A 20,615-nucleotide genomic window follows, 5' to 3' on the forward strand; every position below is an offset into this window, starting at 1 on the left:
ATAAAAAAAAAAAATGGAACAGACAACCACTTTAATTTGATAATAATAAAGTGTTATTATATACAGTTATTTTTCAAAATTTCTTTGAAATGCAGCCAGTTCCTGGTCCGTTAAAACAACGATGACATGTGTAGTCTGGGGATTATCTGCATCTATCTCCTCGTAAGCTAAACCAGCAGCATTTCGCAACCACCTGAAAAAATAAACCAAAATCTTGCTTTCATAATTTCACTAAACAAAATTCTCTTGAGTTTTTCAGAGGACACAAAATCAATAGCTTTAAAAGTATCTACAGGTACTATTATCTTAGTTATGAAATATGGGTAAACTCTTATCATACATTATTTTTAGAATAAATTATATTTTTCTAGGTAGTAGGTTGGTAGACAGCAACCGCCCAGGGAGGTACTACCGTCCTGCCGAGTAAGTATAAAATGGAAGCCTGTAGTACTTGTTTTACATGATGGTAGGATTCCTGGTGTCTTTTCTCAGTCTCATAAACATGCAAGATTTCAGGTACATCTTGCGTCTTCTACTTACACTTAGGTCACACTACACATACATGTACAAGCATATACTATATATTTTTTTTTTTTCAACAAGTTGGCCGTCTCCCACCGCTCTGGGTTTTCTTCTATTTTCTTACTAATTCTTGTTCTTGTTCATTTCCTGTTACTTCCATGGGGAAGTGGAACAGAATTCTTCCTCCATAAGCCATGCGTGTTGTAAGAGGCGAGTAAAATGCCAGGAGCAAGGAGCTAGTAACCCCTTCTCCTGTACAAATTACTAAATTTAAAAAGAAAAACTTTCGTTTTTCTTTTTGGGCCACCCTGCCTTAGTGGGATGTGGCTGGTTTGTTGACAAAAAAAAAATACATATGCACACACACCCCTCTGGGTTTTCTTCTATTTTCTTACTAGCTCTTGTTTATTTCCTATCTCCATGGGGAATTAGAACAGAATTCTTCCTCTGTAATCCATGCGTGTCATAAGAGGTGACTAAAATGCTGGGAGCAAGGGGATTAATAACCCCTTCTTCTGTACATATTACTAAATTTAAAAGGAAAAACTTTCCTTTTTCCTTTTGGGCCACCCTGCCTTGGTGGGATACGGCCAGTTTGTTAAAAGAAGAAAAATATATATTTTAAACAACTGTCTCCCAGTGCAGTAGGGTTACTGAACTAAAAAACTGACTTATATTCATACTGTCACAGCCCTTCTTCATTTCACTGATACAGTACTGCAGGTCCAATAATGCTCATTACAAACTAAATGTAAATTTAAGCCGCCTTTTATTCCCGGGAGTCTGCCATATATTTAAGATAAACATTGTACCTAGTGTATACCTGGAGGGTGTTCCAGGGGTCAATACCCCTGCAGCCCAGTCCATGACCAGGCCTTACAGTGGATCAGGACCTGATCAACCAGGCTGTTATTGCCAGTCACACACAAACCAACATATGAACCACAGCCTGGCTGGTCGGGTACTGAATAATATTTATTTTTCATAAAAACAATCCTGGTAAAAGTAGGCTGTAGACAGGGATGCATGATGTCACTATGGTTGTTTAATATACTTACAGATGGGGCTGTATGAGAAGTGAAGGCAGGGGTGTAGGGGAGAGGTGCGAGATTGGAAAATAATCTAACAGAGTGGGAGTTGTCACAGTTGCTTTTTGATGATGACATTGTGGTTTTGGGAGATTCTGAAGAGAAGTTGCAAAGGTTGGTGGACAAATTTGGGAGGTTATGTAAAAGAAGGAGATTAAAAGTGAACACAGGAAAGAGCAAGGTGATGTGGACAACAAAAATTTTAGGTAATGAAAAAGTGGATATCAGACTGGAAGGAGGGAGTATGGAGGAAGCCATGGAGGCAAGAGGGGAAATGTATACTCTTGAATTCGCAACCCATGCTTTACACGAGTTGCGAATCTTATAGCAAGGAGGAGGAGGAGGCTAGAAGCAGTGGAGATGTGTCTGAGGGCAATGTGTGGCATAAAATTACATAGAGAATTTGTAGCTTGGAGACTAGGAAGGGGTGGAAGATTTCTAAAAGTATTATCCAGAGGGTTGTTGAGGTGGGTTGAACATTTAAGAAAGAATGAAACAAAACAGAATGCCTTGGAGGGAATATAAATCTATAGCAGAGAGAAGACATGTGTGGGTGTGTTAGGAGTAGTGGAGGCAAGTGGTTTTCATGACTTGACATGCTGTTGGAGTGTGAGCAAGGTAACATTTATGAAGGGTTTCAAGGAAACTGGTTAGCCAGGCTCGAGTCCTGGAGGTGGGAAATACAGTGCCTACAGTGCCTGCACACTGAAGGAGGGGTGTGGATATTTGCAGTTTTGAATTGTAGTACTGGTGTGCCTCTGGCAATACAGTGATGGAGTGAGTGACAGAGGTGTGTCTTATTTTTTGGGTCACTATTTCAGTGGGACATGGCTGATGTATTAAAAATTAAATCACAAATTCTCAATCAGGCCAGAAAGATATCAAACCTTTATTCTAAACATCTGGTGTATTTTACAGAAAGTTTTTCTCCAGAAGATACTTGTCCCTTATTAAATGAACTATATTTTCTTGGAGCTTGTTGCTAGTGTTATTAATTTCAGATGAGACAGCTAAGCTGGCTTCAAGCTTTCTTACTTACTGTATTTGATAAGAGCCTGTTGGCAGTGTGAACTTCCAAGAACGTCGACCAGTCACTCTCAAAACTGCAGTTTGTATGGTTAATAGTAGCTCATTCAAGCCTAAAATTTTAAATATTAAAAAAATTAGCAGTCAAGGAATACCAATAAAAATTGATATAGACACAGCTTTGTAATTCAAGAGTAAGTTGATATAATAAATGTAATTCTGAATAAAAGTTTCTTAGCGTATTAAGGAAAAACAAAGAATAAACTAGATGTGTTTTGGTCACTGCACGATCAGAGGAATGTATCCTCACATTTCATATGCCCAGCCTCCTCTATGCAATGTATGCATAAGGAACAGTGCAGGGTAGTCATAAAATTCTAATGGAACAAAATATAAAAATATGTATACATGTGTGTATGTATGTTATGCATGTTTAGTACCTGGTTATTAAAAAATTTTAATACCCAGGTTTTAAGAATTTTTAATACCTGGGTATCAAAATTTTTTAAAACCCAGGTGTTAAAAATATATATAGTGGAACCTCAGTTTTCATTTGTGCTAGTTTGTGTGTAAAACTATAGTTATTCTCTACAAAATGTATTTTTTGTTAATATTTTTGGGTGTCTGGAATGGATTAATTGGATTTACATTATTTCTTATGGGAAATACTAACAAAAAATACATTTTATAGAGAATAATTATAGTTTTACATACAAACTAGGGCATATGAAAACCGAGGTTCCACTGTATGCAAGCATACACGCACATATACCTATTTTTATATTTTGTTCCACTGGAATTTTATGACCACTCTCCACTATTCATTAAGCATTCACTGAGGTAGAGGCTGGGCTTATGAAATACTGGGATACATTTCTCTGATTGAGCAGCGACCAAAATACATCTAGTGAAAGTAGACTTCGTAATACATATCTCTACAGAATAGCTTTATTTTGTTCTTAGGAACTTCCCAGCAAGGAAGAAGCCATGATGACAAATTAAAGCAATGTCTCTAAGGAGTCATTAAACACAGTCAAACCGATGTTATAATGATTTGGCCTCAAAGTAGTCATCATTCAATAATTCAATATCATGCTTGCCTTTGTTCTCTAGAATGGTGTTAATTTACTCATTTGTAAATATGATTAGTGGGCTGTGATAAAATCTGATATTTTTTATAGAATTAATTTTGCCGTACCTTATTCAAAACGAGCGTCATCCCCCAAACCATATCACATTGCATTTTAAATAAACTAGAAATAATGAAACTAACTTTACATAATAAATTGTTGTACGTGCAGCTGTACATATATGTGATATGCAGTTTAAAAAGTAACCATTGTCAAATACAAAAATAACTGCAAATACCATGAAAAAAAATTAAATCTCACCTTGACCAGTCAGTGCAGAGACTAAATGCACATCTCCAAATGCTTCTTTAGGTTTTACCAATCCCAGATCAATTTTGTTAGCTGCTGTGATGATGGGAGTGTTGTCTGGGAAAGGAAGGGAGGCAAGTGTTTGGCTAACTGTAGCCCCTTGTAAGTCATAATCTGGATGACTTGCATCACGTATATGCACAATCACATCCTAAAAAATAAAAATATTTCTTTTATTTCATGAAGACTAGAAAGCCATACACATCATACTATGAGAATAGCAAATTTAGTAAGATGAAGACAAAGCATTAACCTGATTTTCATACTTATTACAAGCATCTTTATTATAATTCATATACAGTGTAACTTAAAGTATACCTTGTCACAGAAAATATACTCATTTGTAGCTTAGCGTTGTTTCATATAAATCTGAGTTTACATTTTTGTAAAATTAGGAACTGCATTAGCATACTAAAATTTCTAGAACCTTTCATGCAGTAAGGGTGATTGATATATTTTTAATATATGTACAGTGCACAGGTTATTGCAAGAAAATTGCTGAAGTAAATAATTTCACTATTGAAGAGTTGTGTATAGTTCTCACTTACAACTTTTTTCATGATTATATGAAGGTTCTTCCCTGCCTTCCTTTTCATTATCAACTCAATGTGAACCATTTTTCACTTGTATGACAGTTTGCCTTCTTTTCCAGTAATACAGTACAACAGAACCCCCATTCTATTGTCGTGTATTACAGGTGAAGGAGTATGGTGACCTACTCAGCCCTCTGGATAATAGTTTTGGTAATCCCGCACCTCCTCCTAATTTAAGAACATAAGAACATAAGAAAGGAGGAACACTGCAGGAGGCCTGTTGGCCCATACTAGGCAGGTCCTTTACAATTCATCCCACTAACAAAACATTTGCCCAACCCAATTTTCAATGCCACCCAAGAAATAAGCTCTGATGTGAAAGTCCCACTCAAATCCAACCCCTCCCACTCATGTACTTATCCAACCTAAATTTGAAACTACCCAAAGTCCCAGCCTCAATAACCCAACTAACCCAAACTACGAATTCTCTGCATTATATTCACACCACACATTGCCCTCAGACACGACATCTCCACTGCCTCCAGCCTCCTCCTTGTTGCAACATTCACCAATCATGCTTCACACCCATACAAGAGCATTGTTATAACTATACTCTCATACATTCCCCTCTTTGCTTCCATGGACAAAGTTCTTTGTCTCCAGACTCCTCAGTGCACCACTCACCTTTTTCCCCTTGTCAATTCTATGATTCACCTCATCTTTCATAGACCTATCTGCTGACACGTCCACTCCTAAATATATGAATACAATCACCTCCTCCATACTCTCCCCCTCCAATCTGATATCCAATCTTTTGTTACCTAATTTTTTTATCCTTATCACCTTACTCTTTCCTATTTTCACCTTTTAATTTTTTTCTTTTACATACCCTACCAAACTCATCCACCAACCTCTGCAACTTCTCTTCAGAATCTCCCAAAAGCACAGTGTATCAGCAAAGAGCAACTGTGACATCTCCCACTTTGTGTTAGATTCTTTATCTTTTAACCCCACACCTCTTGCCAACACCCAAGCATTCACTTCTCTTACAACCCCATCTATAAATATATTGAACAACCATGTTGACATCACACATCCTTGTCTAAGGCCTACTTTTACTGAGAAATGATCTCCCTCTCTCCTACATACTCTAACCTGAGCCCCACTATCCTCATAAAAACTCTTCACTGCTTTCAATAATCTACCTCCTATTCTATACATTTGCAACATCTGCCACATTGCCCCCCTATCCACCCTGTCATATGCCTTTTCCGAATCCATACATGCCACAAAAACCTCTTTACCCTTATGTAAATACTGTTCACCTATATGTTTCACTGTAAACACTTGATCTACACACCCCCTACCCTTCCTAAAGCCTTGTTCATCTGCTATCCTACTCTCCATCTTACTCTTAATTCTTTCAATAATAACTCTACCATACACTTTACCAGGTATACTCAACAGATTTATTCCCCTATTATTTTTGCACTCTCTTTTGTCCCCTTTGCTTTTATACAAAGGCACTATGCATGCATGCTCTCTGCCAATCCCTAGGTACCTTCTCCATTTTTTATTCCAACAAGTCGGCCGTCTCCCACCGAGGCAGGGTGACCCAAAAAAGAAAGAAAATCCCAAAAAAGAAAGAAAATCCCCAAAAAGAAAATGCTTTCATCATCATTCAACACTTTCACCACACTCACATATAATCACTGTTTTTGCAGAGGTGCTCAGAATACAACAGTTTAGAAGCATATGCGTATAAAGATACACAACATATCCCTCCAAACTGCCAATATATCCCAAATCCCTCCTTTAAAGTGCAGGCATTGTACTTCCCATTTCCAGGACTCAAGTCCGACTATATGAAAATAACCGTACATTTATTAAATAAAAATGCCAACCACTCCAAAACTATATCCCACCTGCTTTTAAGATTTCTATCTTTATCCCATCAATCCCAGCTGCCTTACCCCCTTTTATTCTAATCACTGACTCATGAACTTCCCCCACACTCACAACTCGCTCTTCCTCACTCCTACAAGATGTTATTCCTCCTTGCCCTATACACAAAATCACAGCTTCCCTATCTTCATCAACATTTAACAATTCCTCAAAATATTCCCTCCATCATCCCAATACCTCTAACTCTCCATTTAATAACTCTCCTCTCCTATTTTTAACTATCAAATCCATTCGTTCCCTAGGCTTCCTCAACTTATTAATCTCACTCCAAAACTTTTTCTTATTTTCAACAAAATTTGTTGATAACATCTCACCCACTCTCTCATTTGCTCTTTTTACATTGCTTCACCACTCTCTTAACCTCTCTTTTTCTCTCCATATACTCCTCCCTCCTTGCATCACTTCTACTTTGTAAAAACCTCTCATATACTAACTTTTTCTCTCTTACTACTCTCTTTACATCATCATTCCACCAATTGCTCTTCTTCCCTCTTGCACCCACTTTCCTGTAATCATAAACTTCTGCTGAACACTCTAACACTACATTCTTAAACCTACCCTATAAATCTTCAACCCCACTGCCTAACTCTCACTAGCCCATCTCCTTTAGCTTATAAACCTTCACCTCTCTCTTACTTGCTGCTTCCATTTCCCTTGTATCCCATGTACCTTTTACTTTCATTGTAGCTACAACAAAAAAGTGATCTGATATATCTGTGGCCCTATAAACATGTAAATCTTGAAGTTTACCCAACAGTCTTTTATCTACCAATACGTAGTCCAACCAACTTCTGTCATTACGCCCTACATCATATCTTGTATACTTATTTAACCTTTTTTTCTTAAAATATATACAGTATTATTTATAGCCAAACCCCTTTTTGCACAAAGTTCAATCAAATGGTCCCCATTATCATTTATACCTGGCACCCCAAACTTACCTACCACACCTTCTTTAAATGTTTCTCCTACTTCAACATCTAAGTCCCCTACCATAATTACTCTCTCATTTGGTTCAAAAGTTCCTACACACACACTTAACATCTCCCAAAATCTCTGTCTCTCCTCTACACTCCTCTCTTCTCTAGGTGCATACACTTATGACCCACTTTTTGCATCTGACCCTTATTTTAATCCACAATACCTGAATTTATACATTTATATTCTCTCTTCTCATTCCATAACTGATCCTTCAGCCTTATTTATCATGTCAAATTCTTATATCTTCCATGTTTTATTTAATATTGGGCTGTTTTTCATCTTTAGTGTTGCATTTTTAATATTAGAATTCAGACATTATTTGTGTTTTAGATTTTAATTTTTATGGCTTTTAGTAATTTTTACACCAAAACTGCTAAGCCTCCTGCCTTTTTTCATGGTACAATATCCTGTTGAAACTGAATACTTACCCTTAAAAGCTGCTTCATTAAAAAAATATTTTTTAACTTAGTTTCAGTTAGATTCCCTATGTCAGGTCTTTTTTGGGGATTACTCCTTTTATATCTCCATACAAAATCTTTAAAAATGTGTTTGTTGCTGTTTCTCTCTTCTTATCCTCTGTTTTGGTTTGATTCCTATCTACCCTGTTTTCTTGATCCCACTTCTCACTTGAAAAGTATATTTTTTTTCATAGTCTATGATTATTTAGCTTCTTGGGTATCTACCAGAAATCCAATTAACCAGACTTGAGTCCTGGAGGTGTAACCTACAGTGACTGCAGTCTGAAGGAAGAGTAGGGATGCTGAAGTTAAGATGGTCTTTCGAATTGTGATGTCTGCACTTGAAGCAAGACAGCTGATGGTGAATGTGCTTCCATTTTCTTTGGGGTCACCCTACAATGGTAGGATATGGCTGGTGTGACAAATTTTTTTTATCATTTTCTCTTCTGATAAGTAATGAGAGGTAGATGTGTGAATATAAAGCATGCACATCTGTGAGTGTGTGTTAAATCAGAGTAGAGGTAAGCGAGCTTTGAAATTTGATGTACTATAGATGTGTAAGCATAGAAATATTTATTACCTCCCAAGTAAGAATATCATGAATGAGCAATAAGTGTATTAATGATAAACTCTAAAACTTTATTAATTTCAGATACAGTGGACCCTCAACCAATGGCTTTAATCCGTTCCAGAGAGCTAGCCTCTGGTCGAATCAGCCGTTAGTCGAATTAATTTTCCCCATTCATTTTTTCTACATGAAATACACATTTCCCTACACAGAAAACAATGAGACATGCCCAATACATACATAAATAAATACTAAAATGACACTTATCTTTATTGAAGAGTGCTGTTGAGTAATGAGACTTTTTCTTGAACACACTGGGATTTTCACAGTGATACATGAGTAAAGGCTTTACTTTGCAATCCCCACTAGCATTACAACAAAATATGAGAGTTAGCCTGTCTTTCATAGGCTTGTGTCTTGGGAGTGCCTATTCCTCCTGAGTAATTTAGGTCCTGTTTGGCATTTTCTTCCAGAACAGGCCTGTTTTATCACAATTAAACACTTGTTGGGGTTGGAATTTTTCAACTTTGCCATGCCTGATCACACTGTGTATGCCACTACAACTTTTAAATCTCTCAGACCAACCTTTGCTGGCCTTAAATTCACCAATATGAGCCCTAGTTTCAGGCATTTTTTTCTGTTCACCTGGGTGTTAGTTGACTGGTGTGGGTTGCATCCTGGGGACAAGATTGAGGACCCCAATGGAAATAAGTTAGACAGTCCTCGATGACGCACTGACTTTCTTGGGTTATCCTGGCGGTGGTGCAGCAGCAGCTGACCGTGGTACGATAGTATTTCAATAGTATTTCTTACCCTTTTTACCACAAGGTTGGCACTAGGTTTCTTGGGGCCCATGGTGGCTTATTTAACAATTACAAGCACTAAAACAATGGAATAATACAAAATATATCGCAGGTACACGTGGAATCGACCGCAACGGCTTGTAAACAATAGCACACTGGCTATACATGGAGTCTTGGAGTTGCTGGGCCCGCTCAGGCCGCATAGACATGTTAGGGATGAAAGCCTTTAGAAGAGTTTTTCGCCGTTGGTAGAGCCAATATTTTGACGCCAAAGAGCGCCGTTAGTCGATGCCGCCATTGGTCGAGGGTCCACTGTATTTACAATGAAGAACTCCAGTACCTGTCCATAAAAAGTTATGTCTAGTATAGCTGTAATAAACTTACTGCATACACAGCATCTTCCAGTGTTGCTTTAAAAGATGCTATCAGTTCTGTTGGAATATCTTGAATAAAGCCAACAGTATCTATGAAAGCAACTTCAAGACCACATGGAAGTCTGCCACCATGAGCTGTTACATCTAGCGTAGCAAACAGTTGATTTCTGCCCTCAGCACGACTATCCCCAGTGATAGAATGGATTAAGGAGGTTTTACCTGTGGCAAATATGAGACAAATAAAATCTATCAACTTAACTTCAAAATTAACTAATCTTTCAATTTTTCTTTCTGTTCAATAAATTGAATATCCCTGCTATAAAAGTTGAGAATATAGAATACATATATATGAGTACTCAGTTTCATTTTTCTGAATTTACAGCAGACTGCAACCACTGCAAAAATATTGGCCAAATTCATTTGGCAAGCAACAGTGCTCAAAATTATTTTTTTTAACACACTGGCCATCTCTCACAGAGGCAGGGTGACCCAAAAAAGAAACACTTTCGCCATTATTCATACTATCACTGTCTTGCCAGATAACCCTCCAAACAGTAAATATCCCCACCCCTCCTTTAGAGTGCAGCCACTGTAAAAAAAATCAAATATGAACACTCATGAGCCTACACAACCTACTGCATGATGGCTGTTTATGAACTGACAGATAAATGGAATAATGGTAGTATGAAAAGACATACATATATATTAAAAACCCAGTTTCAGGTACTTTCAGAGGGCTAATAAACTATAATTTTTAAACAATATTAGAAGATAGGCTGACAGCCTTGCAGACTTCAAAAGGATTTGTCAGTTAAAAACAGAGTAGGAGAGTTAGTAGATGGGGAGATGGAGGTATTGAGTAGATGGTGAGAATACTTTGAGGAACCTTTAAATGTCGACAAAGAAAGGGAGGCAGTAATTTCATGCAATGGCCAGGGAGGTATACCATGTTTTAGGAGTGAAGAAGAGCAGGATGTAAGTGTGGGGGAGGTGCATGAGGCATTACATAAAATAATAGGAGGTAAAGCAGCTGGAACTGATGGAATCTTGACAGAAATGTTAAAAGCAGGGGGAGAAATAGTGTTGGAGTGGTTGGTATTTTTGTTTAATAAATGTATGAAAGAGGGGAAGGTACCTAAGGATTGGCAGAGAGCATGTACAGTCCCTTTATATAAAGGGAAGAGGGACAAAAGAGACTGTAAAAATTATAGAGGAATTAGTTTACCGAGCATACCAGGAAAAGTGTACGGTAGGGTTATTATTGAAAGAATTTGAGGTAAGACAGAATGTAGGATTGCTGATGCAAGGAGGTTTTAGAGTGGATAGGGGATGTTTAGATCAGGTATTTACATTGAAGCATATATGTATGTGAACAGTATTTAGATAAAGGTAGGGAAGTTTTTATTGCATTTATGGATTTAGAAAAGGTATATGACAGAGTGGATAGAGGAGCAATGTGGCAGATAGAATAGGTGGTAAGTTACTAAATACTGTAAAGAGTTTTTATGAGGACAGTGAGGCTCAGATTAGGGTGTGTAGAAGAGAGGTAAAAGTAGGTCTTAGACAGGGATGTGTAATGTCACCATGGTTGTTTACTATATTTATAGATGGGGTTGTAAAAGAAGTAAATGCTAGGGTGTTCGGGAGAGGGGTGGGATTAAATTATAGGGAATCAAATACAAAATGGGAAGTGACACAGTTACTTTCTGATTATGATACTGTGCTTATGGGTGATTCTAAAGAAAAATTGCAGAGGTTAGTGGACGAATTTGGGAGTGTGTGTAAAGGTAGAAAGTTGAAAGTGAACATAGAAGAGAGTAAGGGTATCAAATGATTTAGATAAAGAAAAATTGGATATCAAATTGGGGAGGAGGAGTATGGAAGAAGTGAATGTTTTCAGATATTTGGGAGTTGACGTATCAGCGGATGGATTTATGAAGGATGAGGTTAATCATAGAATTGAAGAGGGAAAAAAGGTGAGTGGTGCATTAAGGTATATGTGGAGAAAAAGAACGTTATGGAGGCAAAGAAGGGAATGTATGAAAGTATAGTGGTACCAACACACTTATATGGGTGTGAAGCTTGGGTTGTAAATGCTGCAGTGAGAAGGCAGTTGGAGGCAGTGGAGATGTCCTGTCTAAGGGCAATGTGTGGTGTAAATATTATGCAGAAAATTCGGCGTGGAAATTAGTAGGTGTGGAGTTGATAAAAGTATTAGTCAGAGGGCTGAAGAGGGGTTGTTGAGGTGGTTTGGTCATTTAGAGAGAATGGATCCAAGTAGAATGACATGGAGAGTGTATAAATCTGTAGGGGAAGGAAGGCGGGGTAGGGGTCATCCTCGATAGGGTTGGAGGGAGGGGGTAAACGAGGTTTTGTGGAAGAGGGGCTTGGACTTCCAGCAAGCGTGCATGAGCGTGTTAGATAGGAGTGAATGGAGACGAATGGTATTTGGGACCTGACGAGCTGTTGGAGTGTGAGCAGGGTAATATTTAGTGAAGGGATTCAGGGAAACCAGTTATTTTATAAAGCCGGACTCGAGTCCTGGAAATGGGAAGTACAATGCCTGCACTTTAAAGGAGAGGTTTGGGATATTGGCAATTTGGAGGGATATGTTGTGTATTCTTTATACATATATACTTCTAAACTGTTGTATTCTGAGCACCTCTGCAAAAACAGTGATTATGTGTGAGTGAGGCAAAAGTGTTGAATGATGTTGAAAGTATTTTCTTTTTGGGGATTTTCTTTCTTTTTGGGTCACCCTGCCTCGGTGGGAGACGGCCGACTTGTTAAAAAAAAAAAAAAAAAAAAAAAAAAACTGTTTAACCCTTAAATGGTCCAAACGTATATATACATTTTCTCAACATCTGAAAGTATGTAAAAAAAATGTAGATCTTTTTTGTTTTACATTTGAAAACATGTAAAAAAAACTTTTATCTACATTTTTTTTTGTTACATTTGAAAATATGTAAAAAAAAGTAGATCTACTTTTGTAGCACTACGAATCTGATCGTCGATTTGTTTGGACCGTTTAAGGGTTAAGCTGTTAAGTACAGTAACTATCTTCCACTTTGGCTTTAAACCATGATATTCTTTATCATGCTTAACTGATAGTGAATGTTAAAAATCATTCAATTAGGGGAGAACTTCTGAGGCACTGCCACACTCAATGCAAGAAAATTACTATTTGTTTTAAAATGAAAACATAGGCTAGGCTATGAGTGTACCTTAAATATACCCACTCAAGAGACCCATATGCTCACAGGCTAGAGATTCCCTCATTTTTCAGGAGTGCCAGGTGTATCTGCATTTTGTATAGAACAGATGACATGAAGAGAGTAAATCAATAAATGAGGTATGGTCAGAAACATTAGTGTGGGATTTATAAGATTACTTCTTTTGCATTCAACTGGGGATCAGGTAAAAAGGCAGTGTATGATGTGGTACAGTATAGTGTGCCTGTAACTGTTTGCCAGTTAATGTAGCAATTTCTGTTCTCTGAAGCCATAACCAATGGAAAAAAATTATTACTCAATTATTGATGAAATTTCCAAGATAATTAGGTCATCATAAAAGTGAAATTTTGATAAGTCATCATAAAAGTGAAATCTTATTCATTCTCTTTCACTGTTGAATAAGAAAGAAAAGTACTGTAGAAAGACTAAAAAATATATAAATAAAGTGTATAACATTTATCAAAATAAAAACTGACAATAAAAATTTCTTGCAACAGAACACAAAACACTACTGTATACAATGTAGAAATAAATGTTATTAGTGTACCAGAATTGGTGTAGCCAACAACTGCCACTGTGGGTAGGCTGGATTTTTTTCTGCTTCGTCTGATAACTGCTCGGATACCAGCTAATTTGCTGAGAGCAGCTTTCAGGCGCTTCTCTCTCTCCATTACCATGAGACGCTCAGCATCACCTGATATTCTTTTCCTGTATAATACCAACAGATATTTAATGTTCATTTTAAGATTTCTGAGACAGACTTGTACAGTGGACCCTCAACCAGCGATATTAATCCGTTCCTGAGAGCTCATCGTTAATCAAAATAATCGTTAGTCAAGTTAATTTTCCCCATAAGAAATAATGGAAATCAAATTAATCCATGCAAGACACCCCAAAGTATTGAAAAAAAAAAAAAATTTTACCACATGAAATATTAATTTTAATACACACAAACTGAAGAAGACATGCACAGTTACATGACACTTACCTTTATTGAAGATCTGGTGATGATTGATGGGATGGGAGGAGGGGAGACTGTTGATCTTGTTAGTGTTTAGAAGGGGAATCCCCTTCCATTAGCACTTGAGGCAGCAAGTCTTTTTCTGGGGTTACTTCCCTTGTTCTTTTAATGCCACTAGGACCAGCTTCAGAGTCACTGGACTTCTGTCGCACAACATATCTGTCCATAGAGGCCTGTACCTCTCGTTCCTTTATCCTAAAGTGTTTCACAACATTGTCAGTGTAATAGTCACCAGCACGGCTTGCAATAGCTGTGTGAGGGTGATTTTCATCAAAAAAGGTTTGCACTTTAAGCCACATTGCACACATTTCCTTAATCTTTGAAGTAGGCAACTTCTTCAATTTCTCTCTCCCCTCCTCCGAAGCAGTTTCCCCAGGTGTGGCCTCTTACTGTTGAAGATGATCTAGCAGCTCATCAGTGGTTTGTTCTTCATTGTCCTCCTCCACCAACTCTTCCACATCCTCCCCACTAACCTCACCAATATGAGCACTAGTTCCAGGCATTTTTTCCTGTTCACCTGGGTGTTAGTCAACTGTTGTGGGTCGCATCCTGGGGGACAAGATTAAGGACCCCCAATGGAAATAAGTTAGACAGTCCTCAATGATGCACTGACTTTCTTGGGTTATCCTGGGTGGCTAACCCTCCGGGGTTAATCGTTTCTCGGTAATTGTTTCACGTTAAGCCACACCAACAACACTCTCTCCACATCTTCGAGTAATACAGCTGATGGTGGTGCAGCAACAACAAGAGCTGACTGTGGTGCAGCAGCAGCTGCACCTTTGGGAAGAACAGCTTCCTTGATTGCCGTTTTCTTACCCACAATAGTAGCGATGGTTGATTGGGGTTTATTATACAACCTGACCAGCTCAGAGACACGCACTCCACTTTCATACTTAGCAATGATCTCTTTCTTCATCTCCATAGTAATTCTCACCCTTTTTGCTGTAGGGTTGGCACTAGAAGCTTTCTTGGGGCCCATGGTGACTTATTTTGCAGGTGCAATCACTACAAAGGCTGTGATAATATGAAATGTTCCAGTTGTTGTATGTTTGGAAGCGACCGCGGTGGCTGGCTGGTTTGTAAACACTGACACCCAAGGGACAAGTGAGGCGCGCTCAGGCCAAAGTGGACGCGTATGGTACGGAACGAATAGCGCTGGTCGGGTTTTTAAGCGCTAGTTGAGGCAAAATTTTTGCGTTTAAATGTATCGCTAGTCAGATTTATCGTTAATCGATGCCATCGCTGGTTAAGGGTCCACTGTACTTGAATTCTTCTTATTTTTTTACAGTAAACTATTATATTAAATACATTTTATAAAAATATAATTTTACTGGTCAAGCTTTTATTTTTAAAATTTCTAGTGAGAATGTATACAGTACTTATCTGCTATATGGGAATTAAATCTTTTCATACTGTGTCCTCTGTATTCATATCTAATGAACCTCCTAAGATTACAACCTCTCTAATTTTGCCACTCTTCCTGCCAATGCTGGACCCCCATGATACTTTAATTTCAACACTATAATTCACACCCAAATCAATAAACATCTTATTAAAAGACTTGACAGTTAAGTTTTTAAGGATAATAATAATGTTGAAACTCAAACTCTTAATTCATTTTGCCTTCTGCCTTTTGTTTCCTGAGGAAGTTTAGAGAGAACCTGATATTCTCTCAACAGATAAACCTCAGGATCCTGCAGCTTCTGAGCAGAAGTTAACAACCAGATTCAAGACCATTCATGTATCTCCCAGGCTACTGATAGGAGTGTGCAGTCTTCCTGCAGGATGGGTATACAACAGTGTAAGCTGACAAGTTGTAATTTCAGACACTTTTAGCAGGGAAAGATTTTATTATACATTTCACTCATTGTAAGGCTTCATCAAGGAAAAAAAAAAAAATGATGCCTATAAGCAGCCTGATGTAAGTTTGGTGGTAGAGAAATCAGTCGAGATGAAAGTTAGGTCATACCAAGAGAGAATGGGGCTGGGATCTGGACATTAGTCAAGTGGTCTTATAAAGAACAAAAAGGCACATTACCATGACTGGAACAATACACAGATAACCCACACATAGTACAAAGAAATTTATGACAACATTTCGGTGTAACTTGGATCATTAGCTAATGTGTAACTAGTTCATGGTCCGAGTCAGACCAAAATGTTGTCAAGTTTTTTCTCCTATGTGCAGGTTATTGTGTAGAGTAGTTTTATATTTTCTTTGCTGATGATAGACAATGTGTGTGCACAAATTTTATTGGCAATGAACTATGAGTTTGTGATTATACCTTTATACCCAACCGAAGTTTAAGTGGTTTACCCTCTAGAAAAATATTTCAAAGGAAGATGCATGTTTGCTAAAGAAAACAAATCCTGAACAAACCTGATATACGGTAATTCTGCTAATGCAACTTGTAATTTGGCTTCTTTGGTGAGTGCATGATGCCGAAAAATTCCCAACACTACAGAATAGCGATCAAGAATCCTCATGCCAAATTGTTCTTGAAGCTCTCTGAAAATTAGGAACTGAAATTAATTATAAACAGAACAGATTGAAACATCATCATAAGGTTTATCTCCTAAGATTTTTATGAATTAGAGTGATTTTTTTTTATTTTTTTAACATGTCAGCTATTTCCCACCAAGGTAGGGTGACCCAAATGCATGTAGAAAGAAAAACCCAAAATGAAACAAAAAACTTTCATCATCATTCAACACTTTCACCATCATTCATACATAATAACTGTCTTTGCAGAGGCACTCAGATACGACAGTTTAGATGTCTCTCCAAAGAGAAACCAAATCAGAAATAAAATTTATTATAGACAAACTTTAGTGGTATCAATCTAATCCTCACAAATTTGGAGTTTTAACTGTACATTTGTTTTTGTTAGCACACTACCTGTCTCCCACTGAGGTAGGGTGGCCCAAAAAAGAACTTTTATAAAGTTTTTCTTCTTTTTACATTTAGTAATGTAATACACAGCATATAGGAGAACGGATTACTAGCCCCTTGCTCCCAGCATTTAAGCTGCCTCTTATGACATGTACGACTTATGGAGGAAGGACTCTTTTCCACTTCCCCATGGAGTCAACGGTACATATGGATATAAAATATGAAGAAAATTAAACAATATTAGGAAGATATCTCAATACTATTAACCTTCTTCCCTCTCTCACCTTTTAAGATTTTACCAATCAAAGTTTCAACTGAAATATGAGTCATCTGTACACAGCAGGGGCTGAGAGAATGAAAGTGAATCAACAGCCATGGCCCATGCATTTGTAACTAATTACATGCTTTGTATGTGTCATCTGCACCTATGAGAAGCCCACAGGCTCCTTGTGAATCAATTGCATCAGCATATAGGTTTGGACCAATCATTCACATAAAAGCCAAACATGTAAATTAAAAATGAGTGCATTAACCATTTGTAAAACAGATTGTGAAACTCTGTATGAAGAGTATAGTGAATTACCAGCTATGGTTTCTATCTGACATGAGATACAATAACTATACAACCTGTGACTCATATAACATGTTCAGACCACACCATACTTCTGTCTGGCTTACAATATATTGTCTTCAATATTATATGTAGTTATAAAAGTATGTGAAAATATTAGGAGTAACAAATAATTAATTACAGAGAAATGTTATATTAAGCCGAGTTAAAATATGCCTTGGCCAAAATCATAATCAAGCTCATAGGTTGGAGGTACCCAATGCCCAAATTATGTTGTACAACTATTATACATACACCATTTGCGATTTCTTCAACATATCAATGCTGATAAATACACAAGTCACCCCTTTCAAAGAGCGTGCCTTGGAAACAAGTCGATCTAACGTCCCGGAACCAAATATTGCCTTTCTATCTAAGCTTCTTACTGGCACGATCTCCTATAAGTAAAAAATGACAAAGTTAAAAAAGGGAAATAAAAAAATCATACAATTATACACAATATTAAATAGTTTACATGTCACTCCAAACAGTCAATATCCCAAAACCCTTCTTTAAAGTGCAGGCATTGTACTATCCACCTCCAGGACTCAAGTCCAGTAACCGGTTTCCCTGAATCCCTTCACAAAATATTATACAGTGGAACCCCGCCTTACGATCAGCTCCCAACTCGAACAATTATGTAAGTGTATTTGTGCAAGTGCTTTTGTACGTGTATTTTTGGGGGTCTGAAACGGACTAATCTAATTTACAATATGCCTTATGGGAACAAATTCGTTCGGTAACGGCACCCGAACAGACTTCTGGAATGAATTAATATCGTAAGTCGGGGGTCCACTGTACTGCTCACATTTCAACAGCTCATCAGGTCCCAAAAATCACTCATCTCCATTCACTCCTATCTAACATGCTCACACATGTTTTAATGAACAGGTTTTCTTAAAATCTAAGTGAAGCCCTGTGTAGCTTAATATCTAGCAGCATTCTAACCACTGGAAGGATGCACCACAATACTTCCTGCCTTCTACATGTAGATTAACTTCATTTATTTACAGCATCAAAATATTGTCACATACTGCAAGGAATTTATTTAACCCGTAAATGGTCCAAACGTATATATACGTTTTTTCAGCATTTGAAAGTATGTAAACAAGGTAGATCTTTTTTTTTACATTTGAAAATGTGTAAAAAAACTTTGATCTACTTTTTTTTTGTTATATTTGAAAATATGTAAAAAAAACATAGATCTACTTTTGGAGCACTACACATGTGAACGTAGATCTGCTTGGACCGTTTACGGGTTAATACTGCAGTTTTAGTACTTGTTTGTAATTTTTTCACTGTAATGTCCATGTGCTTGTAGACAGACAACTAACTCGATGAGTGATGCCGAATCTGTTGCTCACTCTACTTTGGTGGGAAATGGAAGATATGGAAAGATAAGTTATAGTATTTTATAAGGAAACTGCAAATTATGATACAAAATCTTGCAAATGCTAATCATATATAATAATCACCTTATCTAGAATGTGAATGCCTGGCAGTGTAGAAACTAAAGCAACTGCTTCTTCCAGCATTAACTGCCCTGAAGTATCCACTCTCTTGTTATATCCCCATTTAACCCATGGCTGAAGAACTATTACACCCACTTCTCTTATAGTTACAGATTCAGAACCAAAAACTCCTAAAATATTTGAGTCATGTCTTAAAATTTCAAATGCTGGATCTTCCAAAAAGCGATCATCAATTATTTCCTCAACATCATCAATAGGTTTGATTGTTTCTTGGCCGTTTCTCTTTTTCCGAAAATCCACTGCTGTCGTGGTAAATGGCATTTCCCATGTTATACAGTTCATGATCATTACTTTTGGATGAAATGTACTAATAAGACCTCTTGCTGAGTAGAATTTAGAAGATTTGTAAACTGTGCTTTTGTAAAACACAGAACAAGTTCCAAATGTGGTTAAACATACATCATTATTTTTAATTTTCCATGAGCTTAACAAAGAAAAAATTGAACTTCTTGATATTAATTTTTGTACAGAAATTCCTGATCTCATAATTCCAAAATAAGCCATTGTACCATAAAATCCACCAATGTTTAGCTATGCTCTTTAGGTACTGTACCAGTAATGCAATGTTGACAATATCAATATGAATGACTTTCTTACAAAGTGTCTATATAATTTTCTTATAAAGTGTCTCAATGAGTTTCTTATAAAGCATGTCTCAATTTTCTTTCTTCTTGTCTGTTTGGTTTACTTATTATTAATCTCTTCAGATGGTTTTGGTCTGTCAGAAATAGGATTAAGAAAAGTGTGTTTGTCCTCAGCTGCCATCCAGCCAGCCTGACAAGCTCTGGCTCGAACAGCTGTTACTTGGTAAGCTGCACAACAACCCACCACACTGGACACTATGATGTGATTCTTGCGACTGTATGGAAGGTATTTAATCAACAGGTGCTGGCTAATATAAGTGCCTCCAAATGCTGAAAAAAAAAGGGGATACAATTAATAATGAGAATATCTGGATGCAAGAGTATAATGATATGTCCATCACAGTATCTATCCATGCTGTACTGTACTTGTTCTCAATAATGTAGTAATTCATCATCAGTGGAAGCTTTGTTTTTATTACATTCATGTTTGCACCCAAGATGAAAAATATAAACTAACTAAATATAGGGGTGGGATTAAATTATGGGGAATCAAATACAAAATGGGAGTTGATACAGTTACACATTGCTGATGATATTGTGCTTTTGAGAGATTCTAAAGAGAAGTTGCAAAGGTTAGTGGATGAGTTTGGGAGGGTGTATAAATGAAGGCAGTTGAAAGTGAACATATATAAGAGTAAGGTGATGAGGGTATCAAATGAGTAAGGTAAAAAGCTGGATATCATGCTGGAAAGAGGGAGTATGGAAGTAGTGAATCTGTTCAGATATTTGAGAGTAGACTTGTGAGCTGACGAATTTATGAAGGACGAGGTTAACTATACAACTGATGAATGAAAAAAGGTGAGTGGTGCATTGAGGTATCTGTGGAGACAAAAAACATTATCCTGGGAGGCAAAGAAGGGAATGCACAAGAGTACAGAGGTACCAACACTTATGTGGGTGTGAAGCATGGGTTGTGAATGCTGCA

General features: G+C 37.3%; 1 protein-coding gene across 1 annotated transcript; it reads right to left on the bottom strand.

Annotated features, from left to right (window-relative positions):
• Positions 1–14: 14 nt before the first annotated feature.
• Positions 15–19,734, bottom strand: LOC128692304 (putative GTP-binding protein 6). The gene is made up of 8 exons (XM_053781374.2): positions 18,990–19,734; positions 17,770–17,912; positions 16,392–16,520; positions 13,538–13,698; positions 9,768–9,976; positions 4,028–4,226; positions 2,650–2,749; positions 15–193 (listed from the first exon to the last, which is right to left on the bottom strand). Exons 1-8 carry the CDS (start codon positions 19,548–19,550, stop codon positions 67–69), a joined length of 1,629 nt encoding a protein of 542 aa, XP_053637349.1. The 5' UTR covers positions 19,551–19,734; the 3' UTR covers positions 15–66.
• Between the last annotated feature and the right edge of the window lie 881 nt (positions 19,735–20,615).

This window comes from Cherax quadricarinatus, chromosome 53 (assembly GCF_038502225.1).
Source record: "Cherax quadricarinatus isolate ZL_2023a chromosome 53, ASM3850222v1, whole genome shotgun sequence".
Lineage (NCBI taxonomy): Eukaryota > Metazoa > Arthropoda > Malacostraca > Decapoda > Parastacidae > Cherax > Cherax quadricarinatus.